The sequence below is a fragment of the Capra hircus genome, chromosome 6 (genome assembly GCF_001704415.2).
Source record: "Capra hircus breed San Clemente chromosome 6, ASM170441v1, whole genome shotgun sequence".
NCBI lineage: Eukaryota > Metazoa > Chordata > Mammalia > Artiodactyla > Bovidae > Capra > Capra hircus.
In genome coordinates, this window is record NC_030813.1 from 56,227,578 (window position 1) to 56,248,788 (window position 21,211).

The 21,211-nt window shown below is 36.3% G+C and overlaps 1 protein-coding gene across 5 annotated transcripts in view; it reads right to left on the reverse strand.

The window, feature by feature from the left end:
• Window positions 1–21,211, reverse strand: part of ARAP2 (ArfGAP with RhoGAP domain, ankyrin repeat and PH domain 2) — a 245,788-nt gene that overhangs the window by 164,603 nt on the left and 59,974 nt on the right. For all 5 annotated transcript variants that reach the window (XM_018049360.1, XM_013964577.2, XM_013964575.2 and 2 more), the window contains 5 exons: window positions 18,543–19,594; window positions 9,062–9,120; window positions 7,820–7,896; window positions 7,060–7,151; window positions 4,997–5,350 (listed from right to left, as the gene is read on the reverse strand). In XM_018049360.1, the coding sequence (XP_017904849.1) occupies window positions 4,997–5,350; window positions 7,060–7,151; window positions 7,820–7,896; window positions 9,062–9,120; window positions 18,543–19,450 (1,490 nt within the window). In that variant the 5' untranslated portion in view covers window positions 19,451–19,594. The remainder of the gene's footprint in view (window positions 1–4,996; window positions 5,351–7,059; window positions 7,152–7,819; window positions 7,897–9,061; window positions 9,121–18,542; window positions 19,595–21,211) is intronic.

The window sequence follows — 21,211 nt, forward strand, 5'->3', positions numbered from 1 at the left end:
TCAGGAAATTTTGTAATAAATTCTATCCAGTCTTCCATATTTGCATCTACTCAGGCTTACTGAAAAGCCTGAGCTTATGAGTTACAAATAGGAAAGAGGAAGGAAAGAGACTTGGTATTTTATCCTCAAAACCAGTAGGTTTTTTTTTTTTTTTTAAAGCACGAGACTATTTATTTTTCATTTGCTTGACTTGTTTGAAACACTAGTAACAGGCCCAAGTTCAACATTTTACTAACGTTTTTTTTTTCATTTATTTTTTAAAACCAATAGCATAAATCTATATTATAATTAGTTCACTCAAATACTTAAATAAATTTTCATACTTTAAGCTCAGCTGGAAGTGTTTCCATATTTCTCTAGTTGCATGGTGTTATACAATTATTTTCTTACTAAATATTGGGCAGTTTTCACATACTGTGTGTTGATTCAGACCTGGCATTTCCATTTCAAAGCAAACAGACACTCAATCATGTAAAATAAATCCAGATTATGAATTTGATTACTTTGTTTAATGTCACTCATGACCGAGGACAGTTTCAAACATTACTTGGAGAAGGATAACTGAGTATGGTTATTATTTGCTTTAAACTGTTCTGACAACACTTGTACTTATCTTAAGGGATTAAACAGAATTTCAGTAAAAACACTGAGAGTCCATTGCTCTGCTGATGTACACCAGCATTATCAATAGAATAGGTAGATTTCCAATCATTACAGTGTTTGGAGTTTAGTTTCTATTACTATAAATTTTTTTAAAAAAATAGATATTTTAGGAAAACTGAAAAGAAATGATGTCTAACACCAGGTTTTTTTTTACTAATTCATCCCACAAGAAATACTGAGTTATCTACCACTGCCAGGCAACCTTCCAGCTGCTGAGGATACTGCAGTAAACAAAACCCAATAGAGATGAGTGTCCCCATGGAGCACTTATGCATTAAATAAATGCTAGTGTTTGAGCGATGAGAAAAACAAAGCAGTTAAGGGAGTGATGGGGTGGTGGGAGAGGGGGAAGTGATAATATTAACTTTAGTGTCAGGGCCTCAATGCAAAGGAGACTTTAGAGCAAGACCTTGAGGAAGGTATAATATATGAAGGTAAGGTATATGTTGTTCTCTGGCTATAAGCACACAGGGCTGAAAGAATAAGTGGATAGCCCCTCAAAGAGGGATTCTGCTTCTGATTAGACCTAGACTTGATAGAATAATAAAGCAGCTTTCCCCTTCTGTAATCTAGGTTATAATTTTCAACATGGGGCCCAAGTGAGATGGAGGAAGCTGGTATGAGCTTTCAGCCACACCACTGAATCAGTTTCACACTCTTATGTCCCACAAGCCAAACATGGCCCATTAGATGTGTTTATAAATAAAGTTTCATTGAAACACAGCCTCATTCACCAGTTTACACCTTCTCTGTGGCTGCTTTCATGCTCCAATGGCTGAGTTACTGAACTCCCACAGACATCATGTGGCTATAAAGATTAAAGTACATATTATCTGAGCTTTTACAGAAAAAGGTTGCTAATACTTTCTCTACAGAATTTAGAACACCATCAAAATCACTGCCACCTGCACCAAAGAGGTTGTGTGGCCATGATATAAAGCTCAGCACCCTCTGCGTAAGCAATGGATAGGCATCATTTTGTCTAAGTAATAAGCATCAAACGCTCTCACCACAGCCTACAGAGTCTAATTAGAAAAAGGAAAAATGGACAGTTCTACTTGTGGTCTAATAAACACAGGCTTCTTGGCCAATTACACATATTTCTCTTAAGTTTTAGTAATATAATCATAGAGAAGAGCTTTCAAATTTCTTGGTGATATAACAAGCTCCTTTGTTTACTTTCCTATCCTTGTCTACTGGAAAAAGACTCTGAAGTCAGAAAACTCAATTATTTTCCCTAAAATGGAAAAATAAAAATCTCAGAAAATTACATCCTCTAAACTTCGGCTGGTTCAGAATAGAAAGGATGAAAGTCAGAGTTCTGATAAAGAGAGACATAACGTTCTAACTGTCCCAGAGGTGACAAGTTAATGGTGACGCTTTCTCAAGTGCCTGGAGCATAAACATACTAACCCTGTAGACCAAGGTGCCGTCAGAGATCACACAGGAAATCACAGCTGCTGGGGGCTCTGTAAGAGTTTGCGAAATCTTCCAGTGATGCTTAGAGGGCTGGGATCTCCCTAATATTTAAGTTCTACAGAAATGAGAGATCTGAGACTATTCCAGCTCACTGCTTCATTCCACCGGTGTGTTTATTTGAGTAATGACTCATACCTTCCAATCTGACTATGCATTTACCAATAATATTGATGATTGATGAAAACAGACACATTTGACTATTTTGTCACCCGAATGGAACCAGAAAGGTGACAAAAATACCTGATACTAAGAAGTACTCTGCTTCAGTTTAGTCTATATCTGATTTGCTGAAATATTAACTATATCACTACTAACCACAAAAGTGCTCAGCATTTTTCTTTCTTTCTTAAGAAATATTATTTCTTCCATTAGTCAACTAATTGTTCTTCCGGTATTTTTTTTGCTGATAAAATTTATTTTAGGTGAAAATAATGCTTTCCAGAAATGATGCTTCTTTTCAAAGGAAGAGTAAGATAACCAGCACAACATAAGGACGCATACCACACCAACTTGAACAGGAGAGACTTCAGTTCAGTTCAGTTGTTCAGCAATGTCCGACTCTTGGCAACCCCATGAACCACAGCACACCAGGCCTCCCTGTCCATCACCAACTCCCAGAGTTTACACAAACCCAAGTCCACTGAGTCGGTGATGCCATCCAACCATCTCATTCTCTGTCATCCCCTTCTCCTCCGGCCCTCAATCTTTCCCAGCATCAGGGTCTTTTCCAATGAGTCAGTTCTTCGCATCAGGTAGCCAAAGTACTGGAGTTTCAGCTTCAACATCAGTCCTTCCAATGAACACCCAGGACTGATCTCCCTTAGGATGGACTGGTTTGATCTCCTTGCAGTCCAAGAGATTCGCAAGAGTCTTCTCCAACACCACAGTTTAAAAGCATCAATTCTTCAGCACTCAGCTTTCTTTATAGTTCAACTCTCACATCCATATATGACCACAGGAAAAACCATAGCCTTGAGTAGACGGACCTTTGTTGGCAAAGTAATGTCTTTGCTTTTTAATATGCTTTCTAGGTTGGTCATAACCTTCCTTCCAAGGAGTAAGTGTCTTTTAATTTCATGGCTGCAATCACCCTCTGCAGTGATTTTGAAGCCCAGAAAAATAGTCAGCCACTGTTTCCACTGTTTCCCCATTTATTTGGCAGGAAGTGATGGGACCAGATGCCATGATCTTAGTTTTCTGAATGTTGAGCTTTAACCCAACTTTTTCACGCTCCTCTTTCACTTCCATCAAGAGGCTTTTTAGCTCCTCTTCACTTTCTGCCATTAAGAGTGGTGTTATCTGCATATCTGAGGTGATTGATATTTCTCCCAGCAATCTTGATTCTAGTTTGTGCTTCTTTCAGCCCAGTGTTTCTCATGATGTACTCTGCATATATGATAAATAAGCAGGGTGAAAATATACAGCCTTGACATACTCCTTTTCCTATTTGGAACCAGCCTGTTGTTCCATGTCCAGTTCTAACTGTTGCTTCCTGACCTGCATACAGGTTTCTCAAGAAGCAGGTCAGGTGGTCTGGTATTCCCAGCTCTTTCAGAATTTTCCACAGTTTATTGTGATCCACACAGTCAAAGGCTTTGGCATAGTCAATAAAGCAGAAATAGATGTTTTTCTGGAACTCTCTTGCTTTTCCCATGATCCAGCGGATGTTGGCAATTTGATCTCTGGTTCCTCTGCCTTTTCTAAAACCAGCTTGAACATCTGGAATTTCATGGTTCACGTATTACTGAAGCCTGGCTTCGAGAATTTTGAGCATTACTTTACTAGCATGTGAGATGAGTGTAATTGTGCAGTAGTGTGATTATTCTTTGGCATTGCCTTTCTTTGAGATTGGAATGAAAACTGACCTTTTCCAGTTCTGTGGCCACTGCTGAGTTTTCCAACTGGCATATTGAGTACAGCACTTTCACAGCATCATCTTTCAGGACCTGAAATAGCTCAAGTGGAATTCTGTCACCTCCACTAGCTTTGTTCATAGTGATGCTTCCTAAGGACCACTTGACTTCAGATTCCAGGATGTCTGGCTCTAGGTGAGTGATCACACCATCATGATTATCTGGGTCGTGAAGATCTTTTTTGTACAGTTCTTCTGTGTATTCTTGCCACCTCTTCTTAATCCCAAAATAATTTAATAATTCATGAGAAACATTTCCAGTAAATATTTCAAAAGGACACTCAAAATTCAGAAAACAATTCTAATTAAACATAATCCCTCTCCAAAGATTTCTCAGTACTATAAAATGCGTAAAGACAGACATTTCTTTGTCAACATCTGAAATGATAAATCTGTTTTAAAAGTATAATATTCAAGGGACTCTGACCTTTTGTGCAACATTCAAAACTCAAAACAATATATCTATAACAGTGAAGCCTAAAATCTAACAATGACCTACTTTTCCCTAACTACAATAAGCCTTGTATTCCCAAACAGAACACTGTTATAATATGAGCAAAAGCCAAACAGCGTGGGCCGAGTAATACTAACTCAATCTGTGTTGTTTTTCTTTGCTACAAATTGAAACACAGGATAGGCATTTTGGTGCAAAGTTAGAAACTAACATTAAGGATCTAGATGTGAAATCAGGACTTTCAGTTTTAATTTGCTTTCAGAATCTTTTAGCCCAGAATTCCATACAGTACATGGCACATGTCCCTCATATATCTAAAGAAACAGCATTTGCAAAAATGCTATCAAAGTCTCTCAAAACTGTTTCTGTATGCATATGGTTGGGTGGGGAGGAGCTGCAGCAACCTAGCAGGTTTAGAAATGGATACACTTGATTTTTTTTTTTTTTTTTTTAATAAGCCCTTAAAGAAAAAAAGAAAGAACACATACCCTTGGGGACAGAGTTTGTCAAGCCATCCGGATTTAACCTTCCTTGTAGATGATCCATAAAAACAGGCATAAGGAGATATTACATTTGAGGAAACAACTGGTGAATCAGCATTTCCACTTGTTGAGCTTAGTGGATAACTGTGCCTATTAACAGGGTCCAAATTCACTGCTTTTTGAGTCCTTGATTTAGATGGCTTTGAATTTTTCCTTCTTAAACTCTGAAAACATTCTTCTACTGTTGAATACTCTGATTCTGAAGCAGAGTCTATAGGAAGATTGCTTTTGTCCTCTCGAGGTATCCAAATATCTTCTACTTTGTCTTCACTTATATTTTCCGTCCTGTTATCATATATGCTAAATGGAAAAAGAATGGTATTAATACTTTCTAAGTACTGTATGTGACAAGCCATAGATGACTTTTTCTATTTATAAACAACCAATTACAGAAATTTAAGGTCAAGATAATCTGAGCTCAATTAATGAATCTGGATAATCTTTAAAACTCTTTGAGAAAAATAGAACTCTCTCATTATCCTAAGACATATTTCAATACGTATTCATATACTACAAGAAGTAGAGTCTTTTTCTTTTATATATCATTTAATCTGTTCTGTTTATTTTGGGGGTTGAGTGTAAGTACTAAGGATGGAGACTGCTGTGTTCTCTGCATCACAATTTAAACTTCACCACCACCAGTATGTGGTCAGCCACTTAACAAGCAAGATCTTAAACCACAACATCGTGGAGAGAGGCACTGGAGATCTTATTTCCACTTGTCATCCTTTCTCTGCCTCTCCACAGAAGGACTCCAAAGACCCTCTGCTCCATCATCATGTAATAAAACAAAGTGAAATCTTTAGTATTATTTTGCAAGATTAAGGAAAAAACCTAGATGAGGAAAAACTAGACTTAGAAAGTAGCTAATGAAAATAAGAAAGGTCCAGGATATCAGAAGGTAAAAGCTGTGTAATGTGTAATATTTACGAGAATACACAATTGGTGATTATTTTCCTACAGATTTAAGAAAAAACAGACTCGCTCAGCCATTTATGTATAACAAAACTCAGTACAAAGAAGTTTTTGCTAATCAATGAAACAGATAGGCTGAGGGGTCAAATTACACCCTTCTGGACATGGAGCTCTAAATCCACTGCTTCCTTGTGCACGTGTTTGAGTGCTCAGTCACTTCAATCACGTCCAGCCCTTTGTGACGATATGGACTGTAGCCAACCAGGTTCCTCTGCCCATGGGAGAATCCACGGGGTTCTCCAGGCAAGAATACTGGAGTGGGTTGCCATGCCCTCCTCCAGGGGATCTTCCTGACCCAGAGATCGAACCTGCATCTCCTGTGTCTCTTGCATTGGCAGGTGGATTTTTTAATGCTGAGCCACCATTGCTTCCTTAAAGAAGGATTAACTTGGCTCCTTCCATATTCTGCATTGTAATAGGTTCAAACGCTTACTGAAGATACTCAATTATTTATTTCAATTTAAGGAAACCCTCAACAGTGTCAGCCTTTGAGAATAAAGCATAAACTAGAAGACAAATGTTAGGTAATGATGCACTATATCAAGTGCTAATAAAACAGAGGAAAAATAAAGTTTAAGTTGGTGCCTTACATACTGTTTAACCTCATGTTGATCCAAATAACTGGATAATGATACAAATAACCGGATAATTTTCAAGCTGCTTATCACTGCTGAACTTCTACATTACATCTGTAAAAATTCTGTACCTCACATAGTGACATTTTTGGCATTGCCCCTTTCTTCTTCACATTAAGATAACTTCCTGTCTTTAAAGTGCAAACATAGTTACCACATATTTGCCACTCTGAAAAGGGGAAAATGGTTTCAATTATGAAGAGACAAAAATAATGTGCTATAGATTATAGAATCAATTTACAGACTCTAAATTATTAAAATGAATGCTGCTATCAAAATAAAGGATTTGAAATTTCCAATATAAATTATTTTCTTATAAATATAAACAAGAGTTGAACAATTAATCGTGTATAAAATTCTATTCAAAAGAATTAATCATTATCAATCATGTCCTCATACCTTGATTTGACAAAAAATGAGTTTCTTTCAGTAGTTGTTTCCCCTTTGAGTGTTTCTTCCTGGGTCCAAAATTCATTCTTTATAGATCTCTTCTATAAAAAAGAATGTATTTTCTTTTCAGGGTCACAATATTCTACAAAGATCCACAGCATGTGGGTTTAGTTTTATTAAGCAAATGTCTATTGTTTAGCTCAGTTTTCAACAAAAACAACTTAATTAGCAAGACAAAAGTAAACACAGTCTTTTGATGCCTTTTCAGTATTTTATTTAAATCATTAGTACATATTTTCTACTAAGAACATAAGATGCTAAAAACTGATTTACTTCCCCACTTATTTTTTGTCTTCCAACTTAATCTTGACCAAGAAATAAAATACCAAAAGAGCAATGTTCTGGAGAGGAAATAGAAGTCTGTATTTGGGTATAAGGAAAAGTAAAATTGAGGGCTTTTGTCAGTTTGCTTTACTTTTGAATGAGGTTTTTCTTTTCTCTTTTTTTTTTTTTAAAGTAGCTTGTGGTAAATTTTGAAAATTCACTGATCTGTATCCCTAAAAACAAACTAAAATGTGTTTTTGTGATATATATATAATATTTTAACATATCTATTTACCATGATTTTACTGAACAGAAATTTACTCACTAGAAATTTTTCTTCCATATAACACATTCTTCAAACAGCTTAAAGGAAAATGAAGAGGCATGTAAAGGCAGAAAAGCAAAGAACTGAATATGGAAAAAAATTAAAATGTATGGGACTAACCTTGGAATTTTCTAGTCTCTGCAAGAGAAAGGTCTCTCCATAAGGTAAAATGGAAGATGAATTCTCTTCATTTGTATCTTTTGGGGGAATGACAGAATTAGATGGAAAGATAAGAATAATGTGAATTTTTTTTTCAAAAGCATATATTTAATTATTTCATAACAATATCATAATTTCAGCTTTATCCTGAGAGTCCAAATTATGCTCATAATTCTTACCTCCAAATCAACTCTAACTGTGGTTTTCTTTCTGTATACATCCCTCACTTCACAACTAAGACGTATCACAAGTGTGATGTGTCATCTTTGTCCTTGCTAACCTCAAAGATCCACATTAATATAACTAAACACATTTCCCCATACAATGGAAATTGTCACAATATATGTAAAATGTTAATTTCTAAATAATGGCAGAAAATTAATCTTTACTGTAATTTTCAACAAATGATCATTAAAAGTTCACTGACAGCTAGATGTTAATAGCATTCAAAATGCCAGAAGCCACTTAATATAATCCCTGTAACACCATAACTGCTAGCACACCTGGAAATAAATTATTTCAAGAGAATTTCCACTATCCCTCAATTACACAGATCTACAATAAAGAATTCTTAACACTTGCATTTTCTGCTGTTGCAAACTCTTTTAAAGGCTCACTAGCCAAGTGCTTGCTAACTTATCATTGAGAAGAATGTTCCTGAACTTGCATAAGTAGAATTTTCAAAAAGAAGAAAGAAAAGCCTCTGTCAGTGAGCGGTTGACCAGAGCAATGAATGTCACCCTTCCTTGTTACCATGGCAAAATTACTTTCCATAAATAAACACCCTGTAGTTCAGACTCAGAAACCACGTAACTTAGTTAAATGCCTTTGACTGTAGTTAATGATAAACGAAGATTGTAAAAAAAATCTTACATTAACATGTGCAAATTTCCAGGAGTCTGCGTGTGTATTACTGTTTTTCATTCATTCACTTTTTTTTTTTTTTAAACCAAAGTCAGGTTTTATTGATCTACTTGTAGAAAGATTAAAAGCAGAATGTTTATTTGTAAAATATATTTTACATTCACTCACAGTTTTTATTTTTCATTTTTAAAAGTGTCTGGAGTACTATGAACCCTGGTAGACAGTTATTCCCACTACTCCCTATTCCACAGGTGGATTGCCTTCTTGATCATGATTTTAACACATGTAAGACTACCAAATGAGTAGTAACTAATTTACAGACTAAAATAGGAGACTCACTTTGCTGTGTCACAGACTTTCCAGTTGAGGTAGCAACATTTCTTCTCTCACGGAAATAGCTTAAAGCAAAGGGAAAAATAGAGCCATTAAAAACACATATGTAAACCAGATGTAACTATCTTGAGTGAAGGATTAATTGTAGGCACATATATTCTCTTCGGTAGAAAAACCAATATTCAAAAATAAGTTTGATTTTACTAAAATACAATGGCCAGATTCCATAAATGCATTTTTCTAAATAGCCTTAAAGAAAGTGATTTTAATGGATTTTACAAGTATTTGCTTTTCACTTTTTATAATTCACAAAAGTGAACATATTTGCTGAAGTATTTATGACATTTTTGTCTTAGCTTCACAATACTTAATCAAAAATCTGTGTAGTTCTAAGAGTATAATTGAACATATGTAAGACCTTTTCTCCAAGATCTTACAGCCTTGGGAAAGAGATACTACAGGTAATTAAATAGAATACAATATAACAGCAATGACAGAGGAAAACACTGTGGAAACAGGATAACACCAACTACTATATGAAAGAGTTCTATTTTCCCAGTTAAATGTAAGAATCAGGACAGTGTCCTCAACTTCTCTTACATATATATGCCCAAATAACTGCAAGAACACAGTAATGAAATAGGCTATAGACAAAAATTTTAAAATCACTGTAATCAAAAGCTGGCTCTTTGAAAAGACCAGTAAAATTGAGAAACCTCAGGCAAGGAAAATACAAGTGTGACACAAAGGAGACAAATTATCAGTATCAGGAGTGAGAGAGAACACATTACTAGAAGTTCTACAAACGTAAGAGGGAAAATTACAGATTATTAAGAAAAACTTTGTCAATAAATTCAATAATTAGATGACATGGAAAAATTCCTAGAGACACAAATGATCAAATATGACAGAAAAATAAAATTCTTAATATCCCTGTATCTATTAGGAAAACTGAATTTCACAATTAATCACCTACCCACAAAAAGCTCCAGGCCCAAATACTTCACTGGTAAGTTCCACCAAACATTTAAGGAAGGAAAAACACCAAGTCTACATAAACATTTTCAGAAAAAAGAGAAGGAAGAATGACTTCCTAATTCATTCTGTAAGGCCAGTATTACTGATATACAACCAGTCAAAACCAAAACAGATAAATGTTAGACAAATATTCCTCATGAACTTAACATGCAAAAAATCATTAACTATTAGCAAATAAAATCCAACAATACATAGAAAGGATAATATATTATTACCGGGTAAAATTTATCCCAAGAAAGCAAAACTGATTTCACAGGAAAAAATGAATATAATTCAGCAAATTAAGAAGATAAAGGAGAAAAATCACACTCTCATGGCAATAGATTCAGAAAAACCAACTGCCCAATTCAACATCTATCCATCACTAAAGCTCTCAGCAAACTAGGAATTGGAAAGAAAGAAAACTTCCTCAACCTAATAAAGGGCATTTATTAAAATAATAATTGTAATCAGTGATTAAAGACTGAACATTTTCCCTAAGACTAGAAGTAAGGTAAGGACGTGGGCACTCACTAGTTATGTTCACATTAATTACTACTATACATACTATGAATAAATCTCAGAATCATCATGCTGAGTGAAAGTAGGCTAGCAATTCAAAACAACTCCCTTTCCCTAAAATGGGTAAATGACTTCAAAAGGCACCACATAAAAGAGGACAGAAACTGGCCAATGGCCAATAAATGCATTAAAAGATCCTCAATTTCACTGGTCATCAGAAAAATACAAATTAAAATCACAATGAAATATCACTACCCACTCACCTGTACAGCTGAAAGTTTTTAAATAACAAAATGCTGTGAGGGTATGAGCCAAAAGGAATACACACACACTGATGGTGTTAAAGTAAGTGAACATAACCATTCAATGGTGAGAACCACTTTGTATTACCTTCCAAAATGGAACACAGCAATTCTACTCTTAGGTATGTATTCAATAGACATACATGTAGGATGTGCCCCAAGAAAAACCACTCAAGTACATGTCAGCATGCAAAAGTGAAAAGAAATTGTGGAAGAATCACACAAAAGAACAACATTCAATAGCCACAAAAACAAACTGACATACAGCCATGTAGATGCATCTCAAAAACATCAGGTTGAATAAAAGAGATCAAACACAACGTTATCTGCTGTATGACATCATTTGTATGAAATCCTAGAACAGAAAAAACTAATTTACAGTGAAATCAGTGGTTGCCCAATGCAGGTGATAGAATAATTTACTACCTATGTGCACAGGTGATTTTTGAGGAACGATAGAAATGGTCTCTATTCTTATTGTGGTAGTGCTCACATAGGTATTCATACTTGTCAAAATTCATCAACATATATATTTAGCATCAGTCTATTTTATTATGTAAGTTAGTTATAAACTTACACATGTAAGTATATTGTTTATATATAAAATACTAGACTATGTGGAGCATATGAAATATAATAGAAGAATGGATATCATGGTATAGCCATACAATGAATTATTATACAGCAATGAAAATAGTCTGTAACTGTATGTATCAACATAGAGAACTTTCAATGTTAAGCAAAATGAACTCAGTAAGAAGAGTTATTGTATGATTGCATTTTTAAGTCCACAAGACAGTCAAAACTGTAGCATATTGTTTGGGATATACTTAAGAGGTACAATATTTTTTTAAAGTATGAGTGTAATAATCATTATTTAAAGTCAGGATAGAAGCTGTCTGTGACAGGAGAGGGCATACAAGTTTATCTAAGTGTTGCAAAATAATTCATCCTTTATTTGTTCATTATCTCCAGATTCTTGACACTGTGATATGGCTATAATCATTTCCTTGAATTTGTATGTCACTGACACAAATATATATTAATAATTTGAACCCCTGATTAGAGCAGCACTCAAATTTTCTGCATCTTTGATAACTTCTGCTAATAATAAATACCGCTAATTCTTATTGAGCACTTACTATGTATCAGACACAGGTCTCAAAATTTTATAAATACACACACACACACTCACAATGTGTATGTCTGTGCATTTAGTCACAAACACCCAAAGAAGTAAGAGCTATTATTATCTGCACTTTTTAAGAAGAAAATTGGCAAACAAAGCAGTTACTTTCCAAAAGTCACACAGCTCTTAAGTAACAAACCTGGGATTCAAACTCCAGCAGCGTAGCTCTATAAGACCTATTCAAAACCATCATGCTTAATAAAAAACTTAACTTTAACTTCCTGGAAAAAAAAATGCAAATTAGTTTAAAAAAAAGATTTTTAATTCTTTTAAGTACATCCATTAGTAGTATTTTAAAGCATATTTTGTTGGCTTACTTTTTATAAATATAAAGAAAAAAGTATGCAATGATTTGTATTGATTTTGCAATTCAGTATCCACCTGCAAGCAATTACCAAATCTATCAACCAAGTTCATTTGATCTACTGAAGATGAAAATTAGCTCAACACAGAAAACAAGCTGTTTTTAAAACTGGTGATTATCCATTTATTCTCATATATCTATAAATAAATTATCTCAAGCTATTTTATATTCTAATATCTACTATGCCCAAAGCATTTTGTTAAGAGTTTATGTATCTACATCTCATATTTCATCTCCTTAATAGACTGATGAGGTAGAACTTGGTGTCCTAATCCTACCAATAAGGAACGGAGATTCTCTGGCCTACGTGGCATAGCTAATAGAAGGCAAAAACCAGCATTCAAGGTGAATTCCATCCTGAGTGCAAAGCCCATGCTCTTTCCTTTCTGCTCTATTATTCTCCCATCAATTTTCCTAGAAACTGCAGGTTGCTATTAAATTTGAAATATAAAGCATCAGTGATTTTCAAAAATTAAAAACCCACTAAGAAAAGCAGTAGTTATCATCCTGTTTTGTTACTATGCTTTGGTGATTTTGGTCAAGTTATTCAACAGGCCTGAGTCCAATTTCCTCATTTACTAAAGGGGAATAAAAACTAGGTCTGCTGCCTGGGAATATCATAAGGGTTAATGAGATGATGCTTTTAAAGAGCATAAGGTGTGCCTTACACAACACAAACACTCAGCTAGAATGAGACAACTATTTTATTAGAGAAAAGAATGATTGGTCTTCCTGGTAAACTGATAATATGAACTATTGTTTCTTAAAGTCCTTAAAAGTATGAACACTGTTTGAAAGAGTAAAAAAGTGTCAACAATGTACTAGCAGAATAAATTGGTTTTTTTTTTTTCATTTAGTAAAGTACTATACAGCAGATACTGCATAAAATACATGCATGGATGTTAACAACTTTTACAATAACATTATGTGAACCAAGTTTCAAAGAAATAACTATCAAAGTGAATCTTCAACTACCTACAGATGTTATTTGTTCTCATATTTTTAAATCATTAAAATTGCCTTTCAAGAAAAGCAGTGGCATAAATGCTAATTAATGTTAAAGATCTCTCTTTATAATCTACACTTACCCATTATGTGGGCATGACACCCACACCAAAAAAAATAATCAATTACACACCCCAGATGGACCATATCATTACACAGAATGTTTGTTTTAAAAAAATACAGTTCTTACAATTCATAACATACTAACTACAACAGACTAACTATAGGTCAGTACACTATTGAATTCAAAAGAAAAACACTGGAATCATTAGCAGCAGGGGAAAGCTGTTTTGAGGTTACATAAAGATCTGTCTAGTCAAGGCTATGGTTTTTCCAGTGGTCATGTATGGATGTGCAAGTTGGACTGTGAAGAAAGCTGAGTGCCGAAGAACTGATGCTTTTGAACTGTGGTGTTGGAGAAGATTCTTGAGAGTCCCTTGGACTGCAAGGAGGTCCAACCAGTACTAAAGATCAGTCCTGGGTGTTCATTGGAAGGACTGATGCTAAAGCTGAAACTCCAATACTTTGGCCACCTCATACGAAGAGTTGACTCATTGGAAAAGACCCTGATGCTGGGAGGGACTGGGGGCAGGAGAAGCGGACAACAGAGGATTAGATGGCTGGATGGCATCACTGACTCGATGGACATGAGTTTGGGTAAACTCCAGAAGTTGGTGATGGACAGGGAGGCCTGGCGTGCTGCAGTTCATGGGGTCGCAAAGAGTCAGACACGACTGAGTGACTAAACTGAACTGAACTGAATGTCTGACTAAATCCCACAAATCTGAATTCAGAGAACACGAGGGTGCATTAACTATAGCTCAGATGAAGAATATGAAATGTATAATGAACAAATAATTGAGTCTCAATTTACAAAATTCCAAAACAGTCCTTAGGATAAGAATAAAAATTACACAAGGATCACAACACAAAAGCCTACATCATTATTGTAAAACCTTTTCATCAACTAGCAGAAGCTACAGTTCAAAATTTTTTTTCAAACAAAGCAGGACTTTCAACATTATGAATAAAGAGTACAAATGTCTCTTCACTTGAGAAAGTATCACACAGATAGATACCTTTATACTCTAACAGTAAGTCAAGCGATTAACTATTAATTTTGATTCATTATCTAGAAAAATGGTACTGCTGAATCTATTTGTAGGGCAGCAACAGAGATGCAGACAGAACAGACTTATGGACACAGAGGGGGAAGGAGAACGCAGGATGAATGGACAGAGCAGTACTGAAACATATACATTACCATATGTAAAACAGATAGCCAGCGGGAATTTGCTGCATGACTCAGGGAGCTCAACGCAATGCTCTGTGACAATCTAGAGGGGTGGGATGGCGTGGGAGGGAGGTTCAAGAGGAAGGGAACATATGTACATCTATGGCTGATTCATGTTGCTATATGGCAGAAACCAACACATTGTAAAGCAATTGTCCTCTGATTAAAAATAGGTTTTAAAAACTTTGATTCATTGTTATTGATGGGCATTCAAGTAAAAATTTTGCAAATACTGAAATAATCAACTCATTTTCATAGAATTTGTAAAAAGCCATTTTAAAGGAAAAAATCTGAATCTTACAATGCTAAGCATTTTTTTGCTACTTACATGAAATATAAAGGTTTTCTTGAACATGAGGATGAGATGAATTTCAGTATTTTTCTAATTCAATGTAGCAAACAGTTGCTTAACTGTATGTTTTTGTTCATGTATGTTTCACCATTAAAGTCTAAAATAGCAGATCCATTTTTAATGTCTGTATCATCATGTCTATGTACATCCAGAGAAAAATATCTATAATTTTTACTTTTAATAAAAAGTTCACAGAAGGCTGGTGACTTCAGGTTTAGAACACATACTTTTGAAAAATGCCCTTCAACAGTTAACATAGGTCCTCAGACTTATATTACAAAAGATGTACTCCAACCACAGTGCAACCTTGCACACCTCTGCTTCTTTACTGTTCCTTCCCCAAAATATTCAAAGGCATGACACCTAAAAGACAGGGCTTCGTGACCTGTGCCAAGGATAAAATAGTTGCATGAAATATGTATGAAAATCATTAAACTAGGGAGGAGGATAAGAAATGTACCTCTTTCGTAGCAAAAGACACCTGCACCCTTCCTGCTTTGAGTACTAAGGAGGATCCTCCTGGAAGGATCATTAAGACTCACAAGACATACCTATGACTCACAGGGAAGGGCAACTGGTGGGACTTGCTTTCTACTTCGAGACCTCTATGGGAGACCTACTGGTGAGCTGATAAGGAAGAACTGCTCTTCAAGGCTAGTTCTGACCTAGCCCCCAAGAGACAGGACTTACAAAGAGATCCTGAGTTCCAGTGTCCAGCATGTGAAGTGAAGTTGCTCAGTCATGTCCGACTCTTTGCGACCCCATGGCCTATAGCCTACTACGCTCCTTCGTCCATGGGATTTTCTAGGTGAGAGTACTGGAGTAGGTTTCCATTTCCTTCTCCAGAGGATCTTCCTGACCCAGGGATCAAACCCAGGTCTCTCTCACTATAGGCAGATGCTTTACCATCTAAGCCACCAGCATAGCGCCACCCAACCCAGCCTTCCCAAGAGGATCAGACAGGAATTCAAGGAAGGAGCCCAATGCAAGGACAAAGAGAACCCATCAACTACATCAGATAATTTGGCAAGGGGTAGAGGTTGGGGGTACATGTCCAGGGAAATAGAAACAAAGCACCTCACATCAGGAACACATAGCCAGAATCATGCTCCTTTCAGGAATTATACAAAATGTTTCGTGAGTAAAGAAATTAGGTTAAAATCACTGGCCACAAAGACATATATTCTATGCTACATGAAGGAATATACTAAATATCATTTAGATGTTATTTGACTAGAGAGAATCTTGGATTATATAATCTACAGTTTCATTTATAACACTGCAGAATCTTGCAATTACTATTTGCAATTCAGGCAAGGACCACAAAGAAAAACACTGGTCTAAAAATAATTTATCTCGTTTTATAATTTGATCACCAGAAATCCATAGATACCATTTACTGTCTTAATCAGCTCCTGCTAAGCTGCTGCTGCTGCTAAGTCACTTCAGTCGTGTCCAACTCTGTGTGACCCCATAGAATCGGCAGCCCACCAGGCTCCGCCGTCCCTGGGATTCTCCAGGCAAGAACACTGGAGTGGGTTGCCATTTCCTTCTCCAATGCATGAAAGTGAAAAGTAAAAGTGAAGTCGCTCAGTCGTCTCCGACTCTTAGCGATCCCATGGACTGCAGCCCAGCAGTCTCCTCCATCCATGGGATTTTCCAGGCAAGAGTACTGGAGTGGGGTGCCATCGCCTTCCCTGCCTGCTAAGCTACTTACTACTAATTGTACCATTATTTCAATTCTCATTTCCAAAGACTCAAGAATCACAATGTGAATAACCAGCCTTTCACATGATACAAAGCTTACACTTAGAACTAAATGAACATCAAAAGATTCTCAAAAATGTATAAAAATAACACAATTTAAGTAAAACCTGAGCCCAATGTTTCTTATCTGGAGTTATCCTTATGGCTTCCAAAAGAATTCTATTCCTGCAAAGACAGCAGACTCCTCTCATTTAAATGTCGAAAATTAGCAAAATATGCTAAAGCTACAATGGTATACAAAAACTGGTACCTTTCTACATTCCTAAGAAATACTCCATTTCTTATATACACCATCAACACTTTTAGGAACATTTACTAAGTGAGTGGTTAAAAAAGTGTGCTATAGAATCAAATGAACTGGAATGAAATCCCAGTGCACAGCCAATGTAATCCTAGAAAAATTAACTGAAGGCTCAGTTACCTCATAAGAAAATGGGTGAATAATACCTATTTCAAGGGCCAGTGTGAGAATTAGTTTATAATTTTATGGAAAATTATATACCAAACCAGATTCCAGGTGTTCAATAAATGACACTGCCAACTGATTTCCCAGTAAATACTCAATACTGCCACTGGCACCAGGGATGCCAAGATAAAGACAAAGTAATCAGGACCTCTGCCCTGAAGAAGTTTACACACTACTGGAAGACACTTAACATGGTCTTGTAAACTGCCATGTTATCTCTTGCATATACTAAATTTCCATACTTTCTCTTATAAATACAGCCAAGTTCCAGCAGCAGGGACAGAGTGGCTACATGGGGATACAAGCAGGGGAAAGAGAATCTTGCAGAAATACATACACAGCCTAGACCCTGCACAGCAATCTGTAATTGCATTTGGTGCCACAGCAGTACGGGTTGAACTTAACCTCATGATCCTAGCAGAGACAAGTGTTAGATTTCAGTGAATAGGAAAAAAAAAAAATCTCACCGCAGCCCTGGAGGAAACCACATCTTAGGTGGAATTTTGAGAAACGGTTGAAAGCAGTCTCTGCAGTAAGTCAGCTCCTCTCTGACTCTACAGTTACCCCAGGGTACCGAAGACCCAACAAGTCGTTAGGACCCCTCTTTAGAGTTCCAGTCTCCAGCTCATTTGGTCTCATACTGTTATGCTACTACTACTTACATGTCTTCTGTGCTACACTTCAAGCCCCTTTATTCCTGTCTACTTCCTCTGCTCCTAGTACTGTGACCAGTATCAAGCAGGTGCTCACTAGATGCGTGTTGAATGATTCATTGGTGCCAGTCATTGTGTCAAGCAGTAGAGATACAATCATAGAAACGTGGTCCTCCTCCAAGGAACACATAACTTAGTGTCTCCTAGGGGAGACAGAGTCAACAATTCAAATATAAGTGCACTCATGGAAGAAGATAATACTAGATATGGTGGAAGGTTCCATATACTAGATACGGGATGGAATATCCAGGCAGAATTAGCGGACGGGAATTCCACCAATTAAATAGGAAACAGAGAGTCCCAGGCAGTTACAAGTTGAAAACAGACTCTGGGTAGTGGTATACAAGAGAAATGACATGATGAAAAAGTTTTAGAAGAAAGAAAAGGTTGGTTGAACAGGTAAACTGTCAAATTTAGAAAGGAACACAGAAAAGAAAACTGTTAGAACTACATTCCCCCAAGCCGAATACACACAGCCTATCATAAAAATTCCTACCTCCCTGAAATTCCCTTCGTTGATCCTGGAATCTCTGGTACCGGCCGATGTCTTAGCAGAAAAGATCGAGATGGTCTTGAAACCAACTTGCTACGACTTCTCATAGCTGTTAGGACTGGTGATGATGGCACATACAAATCATTTACAACCATTTCTCCTTGAAACTGGAAGAATGGGGATGGTGGTGAGCTTTCTAATAAAACGTTAGTTCCATTTCCAGAATTTGCTTCTGATACTGAAGAGTCATGGGAGGAAAGGAACTCAAGGTCTGCATTAGGAAGCTTGCCTACATTTTCTGAAATCAAATCAACTTTTCCTGTTTGTTCTTCTTCAGTTGTACAGCCCACAGTCTTCTCTGTTACCAAAGATTCTACGCCGGTAATTTCATTACCAAGTAAAGAATCTTGAAAAGAACCTGAATTTGAGTGCGGTTCGTCTTCTGGAATGGGAAAGTTGTGTGTAGGAAGAGTCAGCTTATCATCTGATTTAAGAGACTGGCTATTTTCCACACAAACCTCATTTTCTCCAACATTTTTTGTAACATACTCCAACTGTATCCGGCTAGGTGTTTGAACACTGTGTGAATCTGAAAATTCTAAGGAGGTATTCTGAGCAGAAGATGGAGCCTGGTGATCCTCTGAGGTCTCATCATTCTTCTTTGTTTTGTGAATATTTGCATATATTGGGATATCTTGCATTTTTGACAGGATTATCTGTAACTGTTTAAGTATCCTCCTCCGATGTCCTGTAGGTGATATTCCAACTTTGAGGAGCACACTGTCATTTATTTCTGCACAGTCCCTCACATTATTAAAACCAAATTCTCGGAAGTTTAAGAGGTACTGCTCCAAATTAATGCTCATTAGGAAATCTCTGATATCAACATTCACTTCACTGACTGAGGACATAATGGTGGCTTCATCACTAAGCAAAGTTTTAAGAAGCAGTACAATGCAATACACACATAGGAGGGTGTGTTCTGTAGTGGGTTTTCCTCTGACTTATCTCAAAAATGCTGTTTTCTCCACAGTGAATCCTTTATGTGCTTAAGCCTAGGAAAAGAGAAGAAGAGAAAAGCAAGTTATTAGGACATTTTTGGCATTAAAACTAGTTTTACATTATAAACATTCTCTGAAGAAACACAACAGAAATGAGGATCACTACTTCTACCAGCTAAGTTTGGAAACTGCATGCCCTAGGAAGTCATTTCCTAGGTAGAGTGTGAAGGGATGGGACAGAAATGCTATAGTAGTACCAAATGATGATTTTCAGAAAGGTTAAAAGATTCTTAAATATAAATTAAACATGTATCCAAAAATTTTATTCACTAATTAATGAGGGAACCTGTAAGGTGGTAGGGCTAATTCCAAGATCATTTGTTGAACAGGTTTATATAGTCCATCAGAAAACTTTTTTTTTTTAGTTCTAGAATAAGATGGGTAGGTTATATTAAAAAAAAAAAAAACTGGTTAGTGATATACAGGGCAATAAAACCATAACCTTTGGGGATATATTTCCACTGGACAAAAATCTATAAGCCAACAGGTAACTTCCCAGTTCAGAGTTCTAATCAAATAGTAAATAGGAGGTAGAACACAAGAATTAGAATATCCCTGGGGTGTGCCTGTTAAACAATACCCTCAACAAGGCATCCCACGAGCATGCTGTACTTTTGATTTCCAAATTTTAGATAATTTTTCTCAACAGTACCTAATAGATATGAACAACTCCGTCCTTTACTATACTTTCTTCAAAGACTCACTCCAAAACCACAGTTAGAAAGTATTTCTCAGGTCAATGTTTTTACTTCAAAATTGCAGCAGCATTATATGTACACTATTATATAAGACAAGAACAACTTTACATTAGATAACAGGAAGTAAGTTAATATGAAAGGAAAAGGAAAAAGTTTAAAGGTCACATTTTCCTTTATACACAGCAGATTCACATAAGTTCACTTTTCTCACAAACATTGTTCAATTCTTTAAAAAGATGATTTTTCCAGCTGTTGTTTATATGGCTGCAGTGAGTTTGTAAAAGTGTATGGTCTGTGCAAATTTCTATATATTATGCATCAGGAAAAAAGAAAAAAAAGTACAGAATATGGGTAACGACAATTGTTGTTGTTTAGTCACTAAGTCATGTTGATTCTTTGCAACCCCGTGGACTGTAGGGGTTTTCCCAGGCAAGAATACTGGAGGCTCCTCTGTCCATGGGATTTCCCCGACTGGAGTGGGTTGCCTTTCCTTCTCCAGGGGACATTCCCAAGCCAGGGATCAAACCCGCATCTCCTGCTTGGCAGGTATATTCTTTACCACTGATTCACCTGGGAAGTCAGCATAATGACTATACACTGAAGTAATAAAATGAGACACAGTGGATTCAGGTATATTCATTTGAACAAGCAGAGATGCAGTGTTTCTGGAAAAAACCTGCATCCCAAAGTAGCTCCTTAGAAGACACAACTCAGGAGTCTCCATGTGATATATGCCAACTGCCCATAAGATGTTGCCTCAACTATTCTAAAACTTTAGCCGACACTGACAAGTGAGTACACCAAAAATAAAAGGGAAAACATACACTACTTAGGCAACACTTCAGAAACAAAGGAATAAAATTCACAAACCAGAGAGGAAAGACCATATACAGCTATGGCTGATTCATGCTGA